We start from the raw sequence: 16,463 nt of genomic DNA on the forward strand, positions 1-16,463 counted from the left end.
GGACCAAGGAGGATGTTTCCCTTAACAGTCTAAGACAGTGACAGGAAAAGTATGTCAGAGATAACTCGACAAAGGCAGAGAAAAGCGAAAGCGAAAGGGAAAGGGAGAAGGAAAAAGAGGCAGAAGAGGAGGAGCGAAATGCGTCAATTGGGGAATTTCGAGATGGAGCGAAAGATGAGATAAATTTGCTACCTCCCGCTTCATTCAGGCCGGTGGTTGGTCCGGGCGGGGGGGTGCGCGGTGGTGGGTGTGCGCGCCTACGTGGGGAGAGCTTACCTCACTTCAGGGCACTTCAAGACAATTAAGAAGCCACGACGGGGAAGAGGTACAGGCAGGTAAGTATACGTCGGTATCATACACGAGTCGAGATACTTGTAGTACATGTGTAAGGTAACTTTCTTGCTTCGCCAGTAATTCAATGGAAAGTGCTTGTAGCCCTAATGCTCCCATTCCCCCTGTAAAGGATGTCTTTCCTGCCACTGAAGGTTCCATGGAATGGAGCGAACCTCTGGAACCTCGAGGAAAGCAAACCCCAGCATAGGCTCTAGCGGTCTACCATGGAACTCCGGGTCAGCGGACAGGTAAACTCAGCACCTACAATCCGGACCGCTTCAAGCGCGCTTTCGTTGCTTTTGCCTGACATACATATCGATATTCGTATCCATAACCAGCTTGAACATGTATCAGGAGGTGGTTCAGGAGACTACCTACTAAGGTACTTCACAAACAACTGACTCTACAAGCACACGAGAGCAACAGAGGTCCCGTCAACAAGTCTCTGCCAACATCAGTGAATCAGGGTTAGAAACAGAACCGCAGCCAACTGGTGTGGCATCAGGTACCTAAAGGTACATTCATCCACATAGGCGAATGTATACCTGGATCTCATCAGTGGACCCCTCCAAATTCTGGGCATCCCGGGCATCTCCTGGATAAAGTACTTAGCGAGGCTGCTCCCATACCTTGATCACAACGATTTTAGCCCATTCAACTTCGAAACATCTGGCTCGGGGCATCATTATACAGATAAGAGCTCGAGTATTCATGTCCAACTAATCTGAGCCCACTCCTCTCAATTATTCTCTATCAATCGTGAAGCCGCGTCTCTTCCGCAGCACCGGGAATGCCTCCTTTCCCCGTCCCGGGGTGGCATATCATTGTGGGGATAGACCCCAGGACTGACCCGCAGAGCCGGAGTTCGGAGAAGCGCCCACTCCTCGATTCAATATGACCCGCGCCGTTTATTTGCGTATGGTATCGACCACCACGTTGTTGCAGAGCTGGATTTCGTGACGGTTAAAGAGATCGAGAGGATGTCGACTGATGGTTCTCGTAATATCATTGGCATGCGGTCGAGAGCCTGATATAACTAAGTCCGACGTGTGGACCTCGTTCAATTCGAATTTAAGTTGGGTGAGCCTTCCTCTTCCTTTACGGGTGCCTCTGACGTGCGAGTGTATGGAGCTATCCCCTTGTCTTCCCTTCCCTTGAGGGCCTCGAGAAACTCCATGTACAATCGCGGTTCCGCTGGACCGTAGCGCAATCTATCGTATTGGAGATAACATGGTCTTCTGACAAAGAATTACAGCACTGCTCCAATTCAGGTAGGAGCTGTTCACCTGCTCTCACCTTAAGGTATCAATGTAATATCCCGTGCCCCAGGTTCGGAGTCGCGGAGGGTCTGCCCGTGCTTGTGGCAGCGAACAATTTCCGTGTTTCCAGAACCTCGCCCAAACCGTCAAGACGTCACATGGTTTCAATGGCTTCTCTAGTGTCGTCTTGGGACCCGATCATTTCATATATCGGAATCTTGCCCAGTCACGAGCACGGCGCAGTGTTATCCTTTGACCGAATTTAGCCAAGGTGAAGGTAAAAAGAGAATGGAAGCCGAATCCACCCTGATCTTGTCCATGCTGCTAACCCTACCTCCGCACGCGCACAGGTAGAGATTCAGAACTGACATAACCGGGCCGCTAACCTTGTTGCGCCCCTATCACAACAGCTGCTGGCCTGTCTCCCATCACTTGATTTTAAGAGTCCTCACTTTTAAGGGAACTTCATATACGTGTTTTAATCAACCCATATTGGGTATGTCCATGTGCGAAATGCCGGATTTTCCCGGTTCGCAACAAGTATCAGAACAGCTTTCCCCTGGCTGCCAGGTCTACAGGTAGCTAAACGCCCAACCCCTGTTCTGGCCTTCGTTAGTGGAGCCAAGGAGAGTCCTCCGTGGGGAAAAGTCGGGGTTTCCAGACTAAGGTCGGGGTAAGTTCGCTCTTGTTCAGATTCCATCTTGGTGCAGATGAATTACATACAGCTTGTGATCTGGATCTGGATCTCATTTAGATCTTTTAGATCATGTAATAGACTTGCCAGGTCGTACATCACGTGCATCCTACAAATTCCAGATTGTACCCTGCCAACCTATAGTAAATAGTCACAGCTATCAATGTTTGCACACAAACAGATACTCGCGCTGGCCTCGATAAATGCTGATCATGCGTCATACCAGTAGAAGACAGGAGACTTCAAGGTATGTCATGTCCATTATGTGATGATCGTGGACATGTCAGACTCAACCAGCTAGCAAGAACGCGGGAGAGCTGTCGCATCCTTTCATGAAGTCTTAACATCAACATCACGAAAAATGAAGTTTTTAAACAAGAGAATTGAGGATTAGATATCATACAAGCGTCCAGAGCCTCTAATAGTCTATATGCTGCTGTAAATGTAAGTCGGGCGCATCTGGAATTGCCGGTCATGGCAGTGGCGGCGATGGCTCATATCTGCCCAAAGGATACATGGTTGTGATAATCCCATGCTTGTTGATCTGGTCTAATACCGACTCCTCTGTCTGTATGGAGTCGCGAGCCAGCCACCACCCAAGAAGCCCGGTTTAACCTCCGCGGTCCCTGAATCAGAATCTCCCGTACTCCCTCCGTGGTTCGTCTCCCAGTTGCACGTTGCCTCAATGCTATAGCAGGCCTGTAGAACCAGTACTGGTCGAACCATATCCCGCAACGCCAATTTCCGAAGCAGATGTATTAAACCAGCCAAATAGGCAATAAAATGATGATGATAAACGCAGTCGCACAATCGTAATATTCGTAACAGTCATCCAGAGTCGTTATACAGTATTTGTTCTTCCCTTCTGACCTCACATATGGACTTGAAAGGCCAAGGCGGGAATAGAAATGAAAGTCCGAGGTTGGGGCAATGTATTGGACATTGCTGTGGCTCCAGATAATCAATGTCGTGATTGTCCAGCCCCAATCAGATGTTAGTGAATAAGGGTTATCAAGAACTAACGCCAGCATTGGCAGCAGTGTTAAGGCAAGAGAGCCCGTTCGGTGGCGGCAATGGCTGTAGGTCGAGGTGAACCCCGATGCTGAAACCCGAGAAGAGGTTCATGATGCCTTCAAACCCGGTCCGGTCTTGGAATGTAGGCACCGATATATACCGGGCCGGCAGAACCTCGTCGAGCAACGCAAATCGGTAACAAAAAACAAGAGCCACCATTGCCTGTCAAAACTCCACGGGGGGTTTTCAACCCTCGATAGGAATTAGTTGAGGCTGCGCAATTGGCACCTCGGCACTGTCTTCACGATACGCGTCAAGTTCTTGACGAACTGGAGCCATCTGGTTAGGAAGAGTGAATCCAGCATCGAGCGCTGCTTGCACCAGCAAAGATGCTTCCTTGTACCGACGGTCTGTGTACTTGTCGAATACTGCGGCATGATGTAGATGAGGACGGTCACAGCATTCAATCATCATCGTAACCAAGCTTCTCAACTGACTCCAGGTATAACCCGAGTAGTAGACATGTTGCTTAGTCTAGAAACACTGTTAGCTTTTGTTTTGTTCATAATAATAACAAAGTGATCTCACCCAGTCACCCTTCTTGAGAATGAGTCGTGAAAGGCAATGCGCGCCTGCAGCAAGAAAGCTCGGAGGCGAGGCCACAAATCGCTCGTCCATAATGGTCAACTCGAGGAAATACTTGGCGAGAGTGCGAGTTTCCAAGTCGTAGTCGTCAGCCTTGCTGACGCGTCGCAGAAAGCTCATAGGGCCGGGCCATCCAAGCTCGAAGCTCAGCATACTAAGCATAAAGCGCTCGGCCTTGAGAACCTCCTCTGCAGTGTACCCGTTGTCAACCATGTAGACGATCTCTCCTAAAGAAGGACAGTTAATCTCTTCGTATTTGGACGCCACCAAGATCGCGGTTGCCCCAACAAGCTGGAGCTTGCCAATCGACACAATCTTCTGAGAAAGGAAACGGTCGATGTAGTTGACTGTCAAAAAGAGTGTTTCGGGCAAGAGGCCAAACCGGTTGTGGACCTGCACCAGCCAATCCATGAGAACAGCTCGCATTGACCATTGAATCTCGGTCTGGTTGTCCATGTAGTGAGCATTAGGAAGCATCTTGATCTGCAGGGCATCGTTAGTGTCGGTACTGAATGATGTGCGCAAGGCTACATACCTCAAGTTCACGCATATACTCAAAGATTTCGTCACCATACTCGGCGACCATGCTGACATCCCATAACTCTTCCTCGATCTCGTCGTCTGTGCGCGTTCGCTCCACCTCTTCGCGGGCGTCTTCAAGTTCGCGCTGGACACGAGCTGTTACGCGTGGTAGGGGCACAATCTCTGTAGCACCACCGGCAGTCATATCTCTGGAACGAACCGAGTGCGCCGTCATATATGCTTGGTCCTGGTCATCGAAATCCTCGTCGTCTTCCTCCTCCCAGCATTCTTCAGGCTCCGACATCGCAGGAACAGGGCCTTCTTCGTAACAGGGAAGAACGGCAACTTCCTCAGAGATCTCGGGGAGCTTAGCAGGTGGTTCTTCGTGCTCTTCCTTTTGGAGCGTGTCGAGACCGACACCAGCCTCGATAGGTAGATACATAGAGTCAAGATAAGCAGCTTGGTCATAGGGGTACTCGGTCTCCTGCAGCTGGTGCGCTGCAGGATTCGTGACCTTGCAGCCCATATCGGCATCAGGCTTGGGAACGACCTTGTCTAGCTGCTTGCTCTGGGTACGTCGCAGACTGAACTGTTGCTGCTGAGGTTTAAGCTGAGGTTGGCTCTTGTGGTGTCTTGGTTGAAGGGAAGGTGCATTTTGGGTCGAGGAAGGAGCAGGAGCTTTGGTGACGACGTGGCTATCCTTCCTCACATACGTCTTCTTGTTCGCGTCGAAATTCTTGTTCTCAAGGGCGGTTCGTGTCGACGATTGGTTGACGGGTCTTTGCGCGGGACGAGTAAAGGTATCCTTGCCATAAGCACCGTTCTCCTTGTTCAAAGGCACACCTGTAGGGCCATGGTTGACACCATTCGTAGCGTAGACTTTGATTGATTTGCCTTCATCACGAAGGTGTCCGCCTTGCTTGCTGACATTGGTCACATCGCCAAACGCTGCGCGCTTCGCAGGGCCACGGAAGCCAGCTGTTGTAGTGGACTTGGCCATGTTGGCCAAATTTCCGGTTGACTTATGCTGATGGTGAAGATGAGGTGCATTTTCAGCGCCGCGCGGTCGAAAAGGCTGCAGTATGTTGTTAGCTTATACCCTGTAACGATCTCTGGTATGCATTGGTATGTAAGGGAGAGGGGGCTGTTTAAGTCGCGCCAACGGCCACTAAATAAGGGAGGAAGATGTATGACAACGTACTTTGGCGTCCATTTCGACGTTATTGGATTAAAGCAAGTGACAACAAGAGACGCGACTAGGTATAATGAAGCTGTTGAGTTCGCGTACGAATGCTGGAAGGATGTTTTGGTGGTTGATGTTGGCGCGTTGATTTACCATGTAAGATGCGGCGTTGTGCAGGTGCAGGTCGGATTTGCGGGTCGACAGGCAGCTTGCAGTGCGTACTTGAAATCGTTGATTGAATGTTGTTTGATATCGACTGTTGCGCGCAAGATATGTAAAGCAGGTACGATATCGACGAGTTTCCAGCTCTTGTTGCGAAGCAAGAAGGGCTGCTCTGAAGCTTTAAGAACAAAAGTTGCTTGTTGTTTTTTTTGTTTTTGTTTCTCAGCAGGAACAAAAGAATCAGGCAAAAGCCTTAGACTGGTGGGTGTTGGTCAGATTAGGGGCCCGGGCTTGCAGGGGGCACATCAAGCTGGGAGATTAGTCCTGCTAGAACTGAGCTGATGCTCTCGAGATGAGCCTGACGGTTGGGTAGGTAATTATGTACTTTAGTGCACTAGAAGCTCCCGACGGCTTTGGCGTCTTGAGAGAAAAGAAGATGGGAAGACAAATGCAAATGCAAATGAGGCGATGATGGAATAATAAAGTAGCCCGAGTAGCTGGGATCTTATGCTAGACATCCATACATCCTATCCTGAACGGTAGCTGTGCAACGGGCAACGGAGTCAACCATAACGGTGGTGGAAGCTTCATGCCTTGCGAGTGTCGCTAGAAGCTGTGGCTTGATTGGGGGGATGACCCCTACCGTACCCACTAATTCCTTGAGATGAGATTTTGTTTGTTTATTTATGCTCAGGTACGACATTATTTTTGGGCCATTAGTGCAAGGAGACTGAGCTCACTAAGCTGGAGGTGGGATGACGCACGGGCCGCCAAGAGCTCTACGCTTCGTTTCTTCTGTCGTCACGGCGATGGCGGCTGTTTGAGCATCCCCTCCACGCTAGACCCGTTTAAGCTACTATACACTTTATCGGGCTTATCTCAACTTACGTCGCGTCTCACCTCAAGAGCAATTCAAGACCTTGACGTCGTCAAAAGGCGATCCAAGACACAACCCGAGTATTCTGTGCCAAATAACTCATTATGTCTCTACTCCCAGTCTGAAAATTCAACTTGAGTCCGTCATAGCACATATACGCTGAGAAATCCGTCAATATTGATGTCAATATCTGGTTTTTCGCCACCGCGTCTTATCCAACTCTTTACCTCACGTCTAAACCGCGGTTTCACGTGACTCTACCCGCACTCAAAGTCAACTCCATGTCTAGAATTCACGATATACGCAACGATGCGCAATGCTCAAAACAGTCGTCACAGAGTAGTTTTGTATCGCTAACTATCTCTCTGTAGCTTCCGGAATCTACTGCGAGAGTTTTCAGGATTGCGCCGCCTTCTATACATTTTCCGAGAATCAGATTGCGCTCGTTGTGCGCATAAAATGAACACCATCGTAATACGCCCAATCCACATACATCAGCTCTCGGACAGATGTAGATGCCGAAAGTACAGTCCAGATCATAAGATTTACTCTATATTTTTATCCCACGCTAAGTGCGACAGCATTGCGAACTCAGAATGAAGGGAAAAGGGGCACGGGAGGAAATTATGTGAATCACGCTGAGGTCTGTTTTACTATCATGCGATGCCTCTATCCCCCCTCTCGAGTAAGACAAACCGCCACGCAAGCTATACTAAGACCAATTCCACGCCACCATTTCTGACCTCCCGAGCCGTGCCTTGATATAGCATCATCAGAACAAGTCTGCGACAACCTTTTGAGGAAGATGTTCAGCTGTTGGTGTATCGTCGCAAGATAGCACATGCGCATGAGGGGTATAGAGATCAAACGATTTGTACGCACATCGCATTAATTAGTCGACTTACCAATTATATGAACTTGATTCTCGAAGCAGTCAATTTTTAAAAGTAATCGTCTCATTATTGTGCGACAGATTGGGAGAATCTTTAATTTTGCGACTTTTTATCGCATCAACCCTGGAGTACCAAAGTGACAAGTTTCAACGTCCATTGATAATCACACAACATTTCTAATGTGATCTCTGAAAATCAAGACATATCTCTTTCGCCTCTATTTTTCGAAAACTATACACACATAACTCGTGCCCAAAATCATACTGCGACTCAATTGATTACGACTCTGCGCAACCTATTTCGCCATGAAATATGCGCATTTGTGCGACAGAATTCGTGCGGGATTCAACGGGTGCCAATAGCGGCTAACTAGACATAAATGGTTGAGATTGGATGCATCATGTTTTTTTAACATACGCACACACGCACGGAATCTAGCGACCGCCACATGCCAGACAAATGAATTGGATGCGCCGTGACGAGGGATGAGGCAATAAAGCTAATACACATGAAGCGCAATTCTACCAAGTGATCTAAACTTGTGATGAGTCTCTGGTAGTCTAGGGAGGGAGTTTACTGTAGGTATAATTGCCGAAGCCCGTCACATTCTTGACTGACAAACTGGATGGCGTATGGACGACGGCACACGGGCTGATACGAGCAAGGATCCATTGATGATAATCAGTCAATACTATACACACCGTTTCTTTTTCTGTGCGCCGCGCCGCGCCGCGCATCTGAAGATGGCATGCTTAATGATGAGCCGAGTCGCGAATCAGGCAGACAGGCAGATATTGAAGCCAAGCTATTAATTAATTACCTGTTTGGCCATCTCGCTTGTTACTTGCCTAGTATCTAGCCTCTAGGTATCCGTAGGTAGGTATGGCGGAGTCTCATGGAAGACAATCCGAGAGGGATGGATGGGGACGAAGCGAGACATTAGGCCATGCCCACCCATGCTCAATCTCACTCACTTTCTCTGACTGGAGCTGGGGGCTGGGCTGCGACGAGTTCTGATTCGATCGATGGATGTTGCCATTGTCGCATCTTGTTTTTTTTTTGTTGTTGACCATTTTTTTTGCGCCAGCGCATTCAGACGTGGATAATCCAGGGCGGGGCGGTGACAGCGTGCACACAAGCGTCATGCTTGGATGGACGATGGGCGCATCGCATGCTTTACCCCAATGTAACCCTGTAGGTACAGAGAAAGAGAGAGACGCACAAAGATACAGTACATGTACAGATAGGAGGACTAGAAGCTGGAGCGCATCATTCTCTATACCGGCGCAAGTATGCGATAATTACTGACAAGGGGCGCAAAGTTGCGACAGATAAAGACGGCTCATGCCTTGGTCTTTAGAGACGAGAGCGCATTGCCGTTGCGCAATTCTGAATCGCATCGTGTGGCAAGGGTCTGCTTGGCCCCGTACGGAATATGCACGGTATAGGTAGAGAAGCAGACTAAAGTTAGTCAGTCACGGGTCCTTGAGGGTCCTCGCAGTTCGCTCCTCAGATTTAGTTGAGTGAGAATATGCATGGTCTGCCGATGCCATACCCTTTGGTCTCTGGTCTTTGGTCTCTCTTTGGGCTATTCTACCAAGGGTCCACAACACTTTGACATTGGATACTTAGGAACTGACTGAACTGAACTGATTCTGTCTACTGCAGATAACCTAACCTAGCCTCCATAGCAAGATAGCTACTAACTACTAGTAGTAATTAGGTAGGCACTGTACTGTACTGTACTGTACTGTACTATACTATGCTGTTGAGGCAGTGAGGGTAAACAAGAGCATCTAGACTAATAAACAACACGTTCGCCAATTCGAGTATCTACTATGGATCGATCGCACCATCCACATTCACGCTGTGCGCGTATCTGACCCCGTGCTGAAACAAAACAAGCCTGAACGTGTGGCCAAGATCCAATCCAAGATACCCTTGGCCAACTACCTCGTGCGCGACGAGCGAATCACTGCTACCGCTGCTTGAACGGTTCAATATGAAACCCCATTGCGGAGGGAAATTGATCGCCCGGGTCAAGGCGCCGCGACGAGGGTTATCATCACACGGACAATTGGCTGTTGCGAATCGCACAAGATAGGTAGGTAGGTAGGTAGGTATCGAAGAACATATCAAGCGCTTTCAAGAGTGTGCGCTGCTCCTAGACCTAGACCTAGCAGTAGAGGCTGGCTGGAGTTTTGACACTTGGATTCTATTGTCTCAGAATCATTCATTCGCAAGCTAAGCGCATTATCCCTCGATTCGAGATGATGGATGCGCAACGTGGAAGGGAGTTGGCGCGATTCGACCAAGAGAGTAAAGACTGAATTGCGGTCAACAATATGAAGTGATGTTTTCAATGGTGTTGCTGGCACCAATTAACAACAAGAGCGCATCTGATCCTTTGGACAGACTACTGTACTAACGTTGAGATATGTTCATCATTGACCAGGCCTAGTGGTCAAAAAAACTGGAACATCAAAGTGTCATGATCAAATATCGCCACAAAGGGGTGCTTTTCAGCATCAGCATTAGCGTCTCGAGATCCGTAACTGCAAAAGGTCTTTTTTACTGTACGAACTCATTCCAACAAGAAGGCGCCTGGCATAACGTATGATTTATTGTTATAGCTATTTGAGTTTGTGAAGCTGCTCCTCAATCGTTAGGTACTGTAGTCTGTAGACAACATCATGCTGCTTACCGTGCGCCAAGCTTATTCGACACATGATCAGCCTTAGTATCTAGACAGGTCCCCCAGCTTGCTAGATCATGACATCGGGTGCGATTGGTTGTCAGGGATCTCTTGCAACCACCAACTCAGACATCTTTGAGCCGTTGAATCGACAGCTCTCCGCTCTGCAATTGTCTGCTCACTACGAAGAATGACGGCCAGCTGCTTCAGAATATATTCTCTGCTGCTTTTATCATTACAATTGGGCCTTTATAAGCGCGAATTCGAAAACTCTATATTTAGAGAGCTCCAATGATTCATGGTCATTGATATGCGCCAGAGTCCCCGAGTCTATTATTGCAAGCCCTGAGCGAGGTCGCACTGGCTGAACCCTGGATACGATTTGCATGTTCCCATTGGGGCGCGGGAGAGGGATTGAGTGTGTGCGTTTGTGCGCTCGATAGCAACCCAGCTCAACAAGCGATGTCGCCGAGCATATCCTACAGTATGGCCGACCATACATATTCAGACACACAACGCACAGAGACAGATTCCATATATCCCTACAATAACATCGTCTTTTGGTCAGTCACTCATCAGGCTAGTGGGAACCACTGCAGCGGTCGTTGTTCGCTGTCCCCTCTTCCTAGCCTGCCCACACCACATTTGGCATGGATGTGAGGGTCGTCAAACAGTCACAAACTCACACGAGGCCACCGACAAGTGAAGTGTCAGAGGGGAGAGGGGCTGGGCTGGGCTAGGCTGGGCTGAGGGTTTCTTTTTCCATTGGGGGCGTGGTCACGGCTGTTGGTCGCTGGTGGCCAGCGTCTAGCCCAATTTTGGAGCAACGGATATGTAGCTAGCAAAGCGGATGGATCGCGAGTGGCCGATGAGAGTCTAGAGATAAGTGGATGGCCAACAGAGCAGTTGAGTTAAGTTGAGTTGAGTTGAGTCGAGTCGAATCAAGTCGAATTAGGTTCGGGAGGGAAAGGAAGCGGAGGCCAAGCCAAGGTTCCCAGGGTCCGCTGAAATGGACGACCCATGAAGGTCTGTCCGTCATGGTGCCCGGCAAGATGGAGCCCCAGAATCAGTGTGTACGGATTCTGCACGGTACAGTACAGTATGCGATGCGATATCGTCGGCAGTCGATGGCATCGTAAGTAGAAACAACTGGAGGCGCATTGCTTCTGATCTGCTACTTGGCCTGTTCCTGAACACTATAGTTCAATGTGGCGTCTTGCGACAATCTTAAAGCAAGATATAGACCATCGCGTAGGGCTCATCATCGCCTTTTAAAGTATGCGCCTTGCTTCCATTACTGGGGATCGACATCTGGCAGCCCTCTGATAGCCGGCCCGCACGAGTTTCAAGGCCCAGGAGTCAAGGAGATGAGACCCAGATAGAGAGCTGACGATGATTATACTCATCTCTTTAAGCGACTGCCGATAGTATATATGGAAATAAGATGGAACAATGAGTAATAAATTAGGTAGTTTTTACTGCGCGCAAAAGACAGTCCAACGCTTTCCGATTTGCGCTGCGCGATGCACCGCCGCATCCGCTTTTCTAGGTTCCGATCGAGAATGCGCCCTGGCTACTAATCTTCCCCTGAGGTGAGTCGCAAACCAAGAAGAAGGAAGAGTGCCTGAGTAAATGATTTCTATTCTTAAAGTACCTGCCTGACAATCTATTGGAATGCTTCACTAATACATTTGTACCGAAATTAGGGGGACGTCATAGCAGTTCCTTGATAGAAGCCCGGGTTCATCGGCCACGGTACCACAATGGATGGGTCCTCATCGAATGGAAGCACAATGGATGGATGGATGGATCAGGTCTCCAGCTTCAGGGCAAGCCGTCCAACCAGCCCTGGCCCAATCTCAGCGCGGGCAAGGCTGCCCGGATCCAGGGCGCTGTAATTACAGGTCATTCAGGGCTATCAAACTCGACTCCAGCGACCTCCTGACCTGAACTTCAGGGAGCTCTAACACTGAACTCCCCTAACGCAAGCGGGTTCTTGTTAGTGAGCCGTCAAGGTATCAGAGGATGGAACTGATCCATAAGAGACGAAATAATTTGATCACCTTATGCAAGCTTAGACCGGCTTTTAGGTTACTTTATTCTAGCAGTCCAAGACTTGGAGGACGTTTCCTCTATTACCCACCTGTAGGCCCAATCCCTCCTCAGTAGTAGGTAGCGACAAAATCCAAGAACCTTCGTCTCGTCTGGGCTCCTCTTTTCCTCATGCACATCCTCTTGCCGACTGTTCAACGCCGCCACAAGCATCCCAACACGGATCAAGACGTCTCTTGTGAGTCCCATCGCCTTTACTATCATGCGCGATCTCCATCGAGGCCCAATCTCGAGGCCCTGCATCTCCCCTCTTCTATTCTGAGCCCCCAGCTCCATGGCCGCTCTGCTTCATCCGTCGTCCCCGTCCCAGGAAGCGCCAGGCACACCCGACCGTCTACCTGCCCATTATCCTCTAACACCACTCTTCCTCAACATTCAAGCCGCTCTTCAGCTCATCTAGTCATTTATCTCTTGCTGACTTGCTTCGAAATCAACAGCACGCATCACAGTAAACCATCGCTGTCGTTTCAACGAAAACCGTCCGCCGTCGTCGTCATACGCACCGCCCTCAAGCCCTTAGACCACACACACACAAACGAGACTCGGCGCTTACCGCTGCCCTGGATGGTGATTGCCTCTTGTATCTTCATTACAGCTTCGACTTCGTCTTGATACGTTTACATCGCCTTTACTTTGGTCATTGGCGGTTGTTTTTCGTCTTGAGAGTGCTGTTGATCCTACTGAAGAGGGCCGGGCCCATTCTATTCAAAGCCCGCAACCACCACACCCCAACCCGTATTCTTGCTTCATCCTACATATATCTCTTTCCCATCTCCATCGATACGTTACAACACTTCTGATTTTCCACACAACACAATGGCTTCTATGTCACCTCTCAACACCACTTTCGGTGCTTCGGGGCCATCCTCCAACGATGGTAGCGTGTCCCCTCAGCAGACAGTGACTCCCAAGACCGTCGCATTCGAGCTTACAATCGCCGATTCACCCGAATATCGAGCGCGTTTGCCGATGCGAGTCAAGATATATCCTCACGATACCACCGACTCGATTGTCACTACCGTAAAGAACTTTTATGGTCTGTACTCGGGTCCCACCGGATCAAAGGGTGTCAGCTTTGAGGACTACGAGGGAAACACTTTGATTGCCCGTTACGAGAACTTTCAAGACCGCATGGTAGTATACGTCAGAGTGATAGAAGAGGCTCCGGCGAACCCATCCGCATATGCTCCTCGCCCTTATCATGACCCTTCTATGAGCGGTCACCCTTATTACAATGACAATGCCTATCCTGCTCCCCAAGCCTCGCATTTTGCACAGGAAATGTCTAGACCCAATTCTCGGTCCTCGCGGCGGCGAAGCCCCTCTCCCAATACTGCTGCTGCTCGTGGCAGAAGAAGTGCTTCTGCCAGCACAAATGGTAAGAAGGGACGTTCACGCTCGTCCAAAACCCGAGCTTCAGCTTCTCGGAGCCATACCGAACTATATAGCGACAGCATAAACGGCTACAGCAGCAACGACGAACATGGCTCAGCCTCCGGAAAGAACAAGGACCAGATTCCTAATCCAGATATCAGCATGGATAATATAGTTGAAGGTGGTCGTCGCAAGAGAGCCAAGTTTGAAAGCTCGGTAAGTGGAGACCGCCGTTTTGACAAGGCGGGCTCAAAGAGACTGACAACGTCGGGCCACAGGAATTGCCCCTGTTCGCACCCCCTCAGATGCCGGCAGCAACTTCGAACCCTTCCGTGTCTCCCGCTCGCCGTGCTGAACCTCATCGCCCTGCGATGCCCTTTGTGCAGCCTCATCAAAACCCTTTTACGAACCCCCCTCGCCCCATGCAATCGCCGCAAGGCTATGGCAGTGGTATCACACATCCAAGTCTTTACTCAACACCGGGACCTGACGCTCGTCGCAACCGAAATAGTGGCGGATATGCTAGCAGCGCAATGGGAATTCTTCCTACACCCGACCCTACTGTGGGCAGCTGCGTCTCTGAAGAAGATAAGGACGTTGCCATTCAGCTGATGCGACTTGGTGACATGTCCAACATATCCCACGGCCGAACCTCCGCTTCTACTCTCGATGATACATTCAGTGGCAGGGCTGATGCTGCTTCCTCAACCGGTGCTACCAGTGATGGCGACAGTGAGAGTGAAGCAGAACTACCTCCACCTCGTCGCCAGAAACTTGATATGGCTGGTGTCGTCGGAAATGTCTATCAGACCACTGAGTCACATTTCATGCCGCCTCCTGAGAGCGCCGAAGTCAGTGGCGACGATGCTGACTACGAGGACGGAGCTGACGATTCTCTTCTCTCCAATGGTAAGAGCAAGCCTGCCAAGACCATGAAAGCACCTCCCAAGCACAAGAGCTCGGCCTCGGTTTCGAAGACATCTTCAAATAAAACCTCTAAGAACGCTCGCCCCATCAATGGCACCAAGAGCAAGAAGTTGCCCCCTGTGCCTAGTGGGCCGATGTCACCCGCCTCGATGCCCCCTTCACGCAAGCAGTCAGTGGCTTCCACTGGGCAGACCCCCCTTGCCCCCGGCGAAGATGACCAGCCCGACCTGTCTACCAAGCCGCGATGCCAGCGCTGCAGGAAGAGCAAGAAGGGCTGTGATCGCCAACGACCTTGCGGGCGTTGTCGCGATGCTGGCTTGACCGCCGATCAATGCATTAGCGAGGACGAGGGCAACGGCCGAAAGGGTCGATATGGTCGACATATGGGAGTGCCCATCACTAAAGATGAGGTTCCTGCCGTTGCTCAGCCTGCGCTGTTACCTGCTGCGCCCATCGCTGCAGCAGCCATGACAGGTGATAAGTCCAAGAAGCGCAAGCGGTAGGCGCCGTGTTTTCTGTGTTTATTTTCATTTCATCTCTTCCCAACCCTTCTATCTCGCGGGCGATAGGGCGGCACTTATGATTGATATTCGGACGTAATAACGACGGTCAGTTGACCATTACACTCCTTGTACGGCGTTCGGAAGAAAGATGTGGGAGTTGTCGAATTCGGGTTTTACTATTTCGTCCTTTCCTCTGCTTCAACATAACTCTGATCAACCATCAACGAGTTTAACTGCGTGTCCTTTCTGTCAGCCTTGGCGGTGTCTGGCAGGTAGTGGCTAAAGCAGTTTTACAGAGTGAGCAATGAGGAAATGACCGGCGGCATGGGTAGGGAAAAGGGACGCGTGGATTGGAAAATCTCCCAGGGGCTACAAAGACACCAAGGAAAGGCATATGGATGGGTTATCGTGTGTCTATATGGCCGCGCACAACACGGAATGAGGGACTAAAAAGGTGGCCCGTCTGGATGTTCAGGGATTTGTCCGTCAACAACACAAAAAGATCGGATTAGGGTGATAGCGGGTATTGTATCTGATTGATTCTCCTGTTCTTATCTTTGTTGTACTTAGTGCCAATACAGCAAGCATGTTCGATGTAAACTTGGTGGCCAGGTGTGTGTCAGAAGAACTATCCTCTAAGGCTTAGGGTACCAAACTGAAGTAGCCTAAGGGCGAGTCTAACCTTTTGTAAGGTAACAAAATCATTTCGTCTCTTATGCTGTTGGCGGCCAACTCTTCTGATACCCTCACGGTAGCACAACACGTGTGATAGGCTATGAAGTGTGCGACGACCGAATACGTGATCTACAACAATGCGCTTGAAACGTAAATTGGCAAAAGTCACAGCATCTTCGCTCCAAGGTCATGCGACCACTTCCCCCTTTGTTTTGAAGCCTTAACAACGTTGTGGTTAGGAATTGACCGATGTTGATGTCGCATAGGGGAGTTTGCGCTGTCGCAAAAACCGAAACCTCGGCATAGCTCGCCGACGGGGCCGGGCCGATGGATCGCGCTACATGCATGAACCCACGCGCGCAAACTTCGCAGCATTGTCGCACAATCCTAAACTTTCCATCTCAATATGATTGCTGTTTTCTTATCCTTTTTCGACTTATTAATATTTTGCAATACCGAATGGCAACGTTGTGGTCTAACCTACAGCACACCCCTACCGCAAATCTGAGCCCCCCACCATCACAACTTGGACTAGCGTGCCGTTCCAGCCCCATTCTTTACCGTTGCGGAGATGGTATGGCAACCGATTGGCTGG

General features: G+C 49.8%; 2 protein-coding genes across 2 annotated transcripts; one reads left to right on the forward strand and one right to left on the reverse strand.

The window, feature by feature from the left end:
* Positions 1–3,546: 3,546 nt before the first annotated feature.
* FIESC28_08975 (uncharacterized protein) lies at positions 3,547–5,680 on the reverse strand (the record flags this gene model as incomplete). Its single annotated transcript, XM_031163112.1, has 4 exons — positions 3,547–3,834; positions 3,889–4,428; positions 4,481–5,542; positions 5,669–5,680. The coding sequence occupies 4 exons, from the start codon at positions 5,678–5,680 to the stop codon at positions 3,547–3,549; spliced, it is 1,902 nt and encodes a 633-aa protein (XP_031012817.1).
* A 7,525-nt stretch (positions 5,681–13,205) lies between these two features.
* On the forward strand, positions 13,206–15,193 carry FIESC28_08976 (uncharacterized protein; the record flags this gene model as incomplete). Its single annotated transcript, XM_031163113.1, has 2 exons — positions 13,206–13,979; positions 14,042–15,193. 2 exons carry the CDS (start codon positions 13,206–13,208, stop codon positions 15,191–15,193), a joined length of 1,926 nt encoding a protein of 641 aa, XP_031012818.1.
* Between the last annotated feature and the right edge of the window lie 1,270 nt (positions 15,194–16,463).

Source organism: Fusarium coffeatum, assembly GCF_003316985.1.
Source record: "Fusarium coffeatum strain FIESC_28 chromosome Unknown BRIP53273_contig_220, whole genome shotgun sequence".
NCBI classification, from domain to species: domain Eukaryota; kingdom Fungi; phylum Ascomycota; class Sordariomycetes; order Hypocreales; family Nectriaceae; genus Fusarium; species Fusarium coffeatum.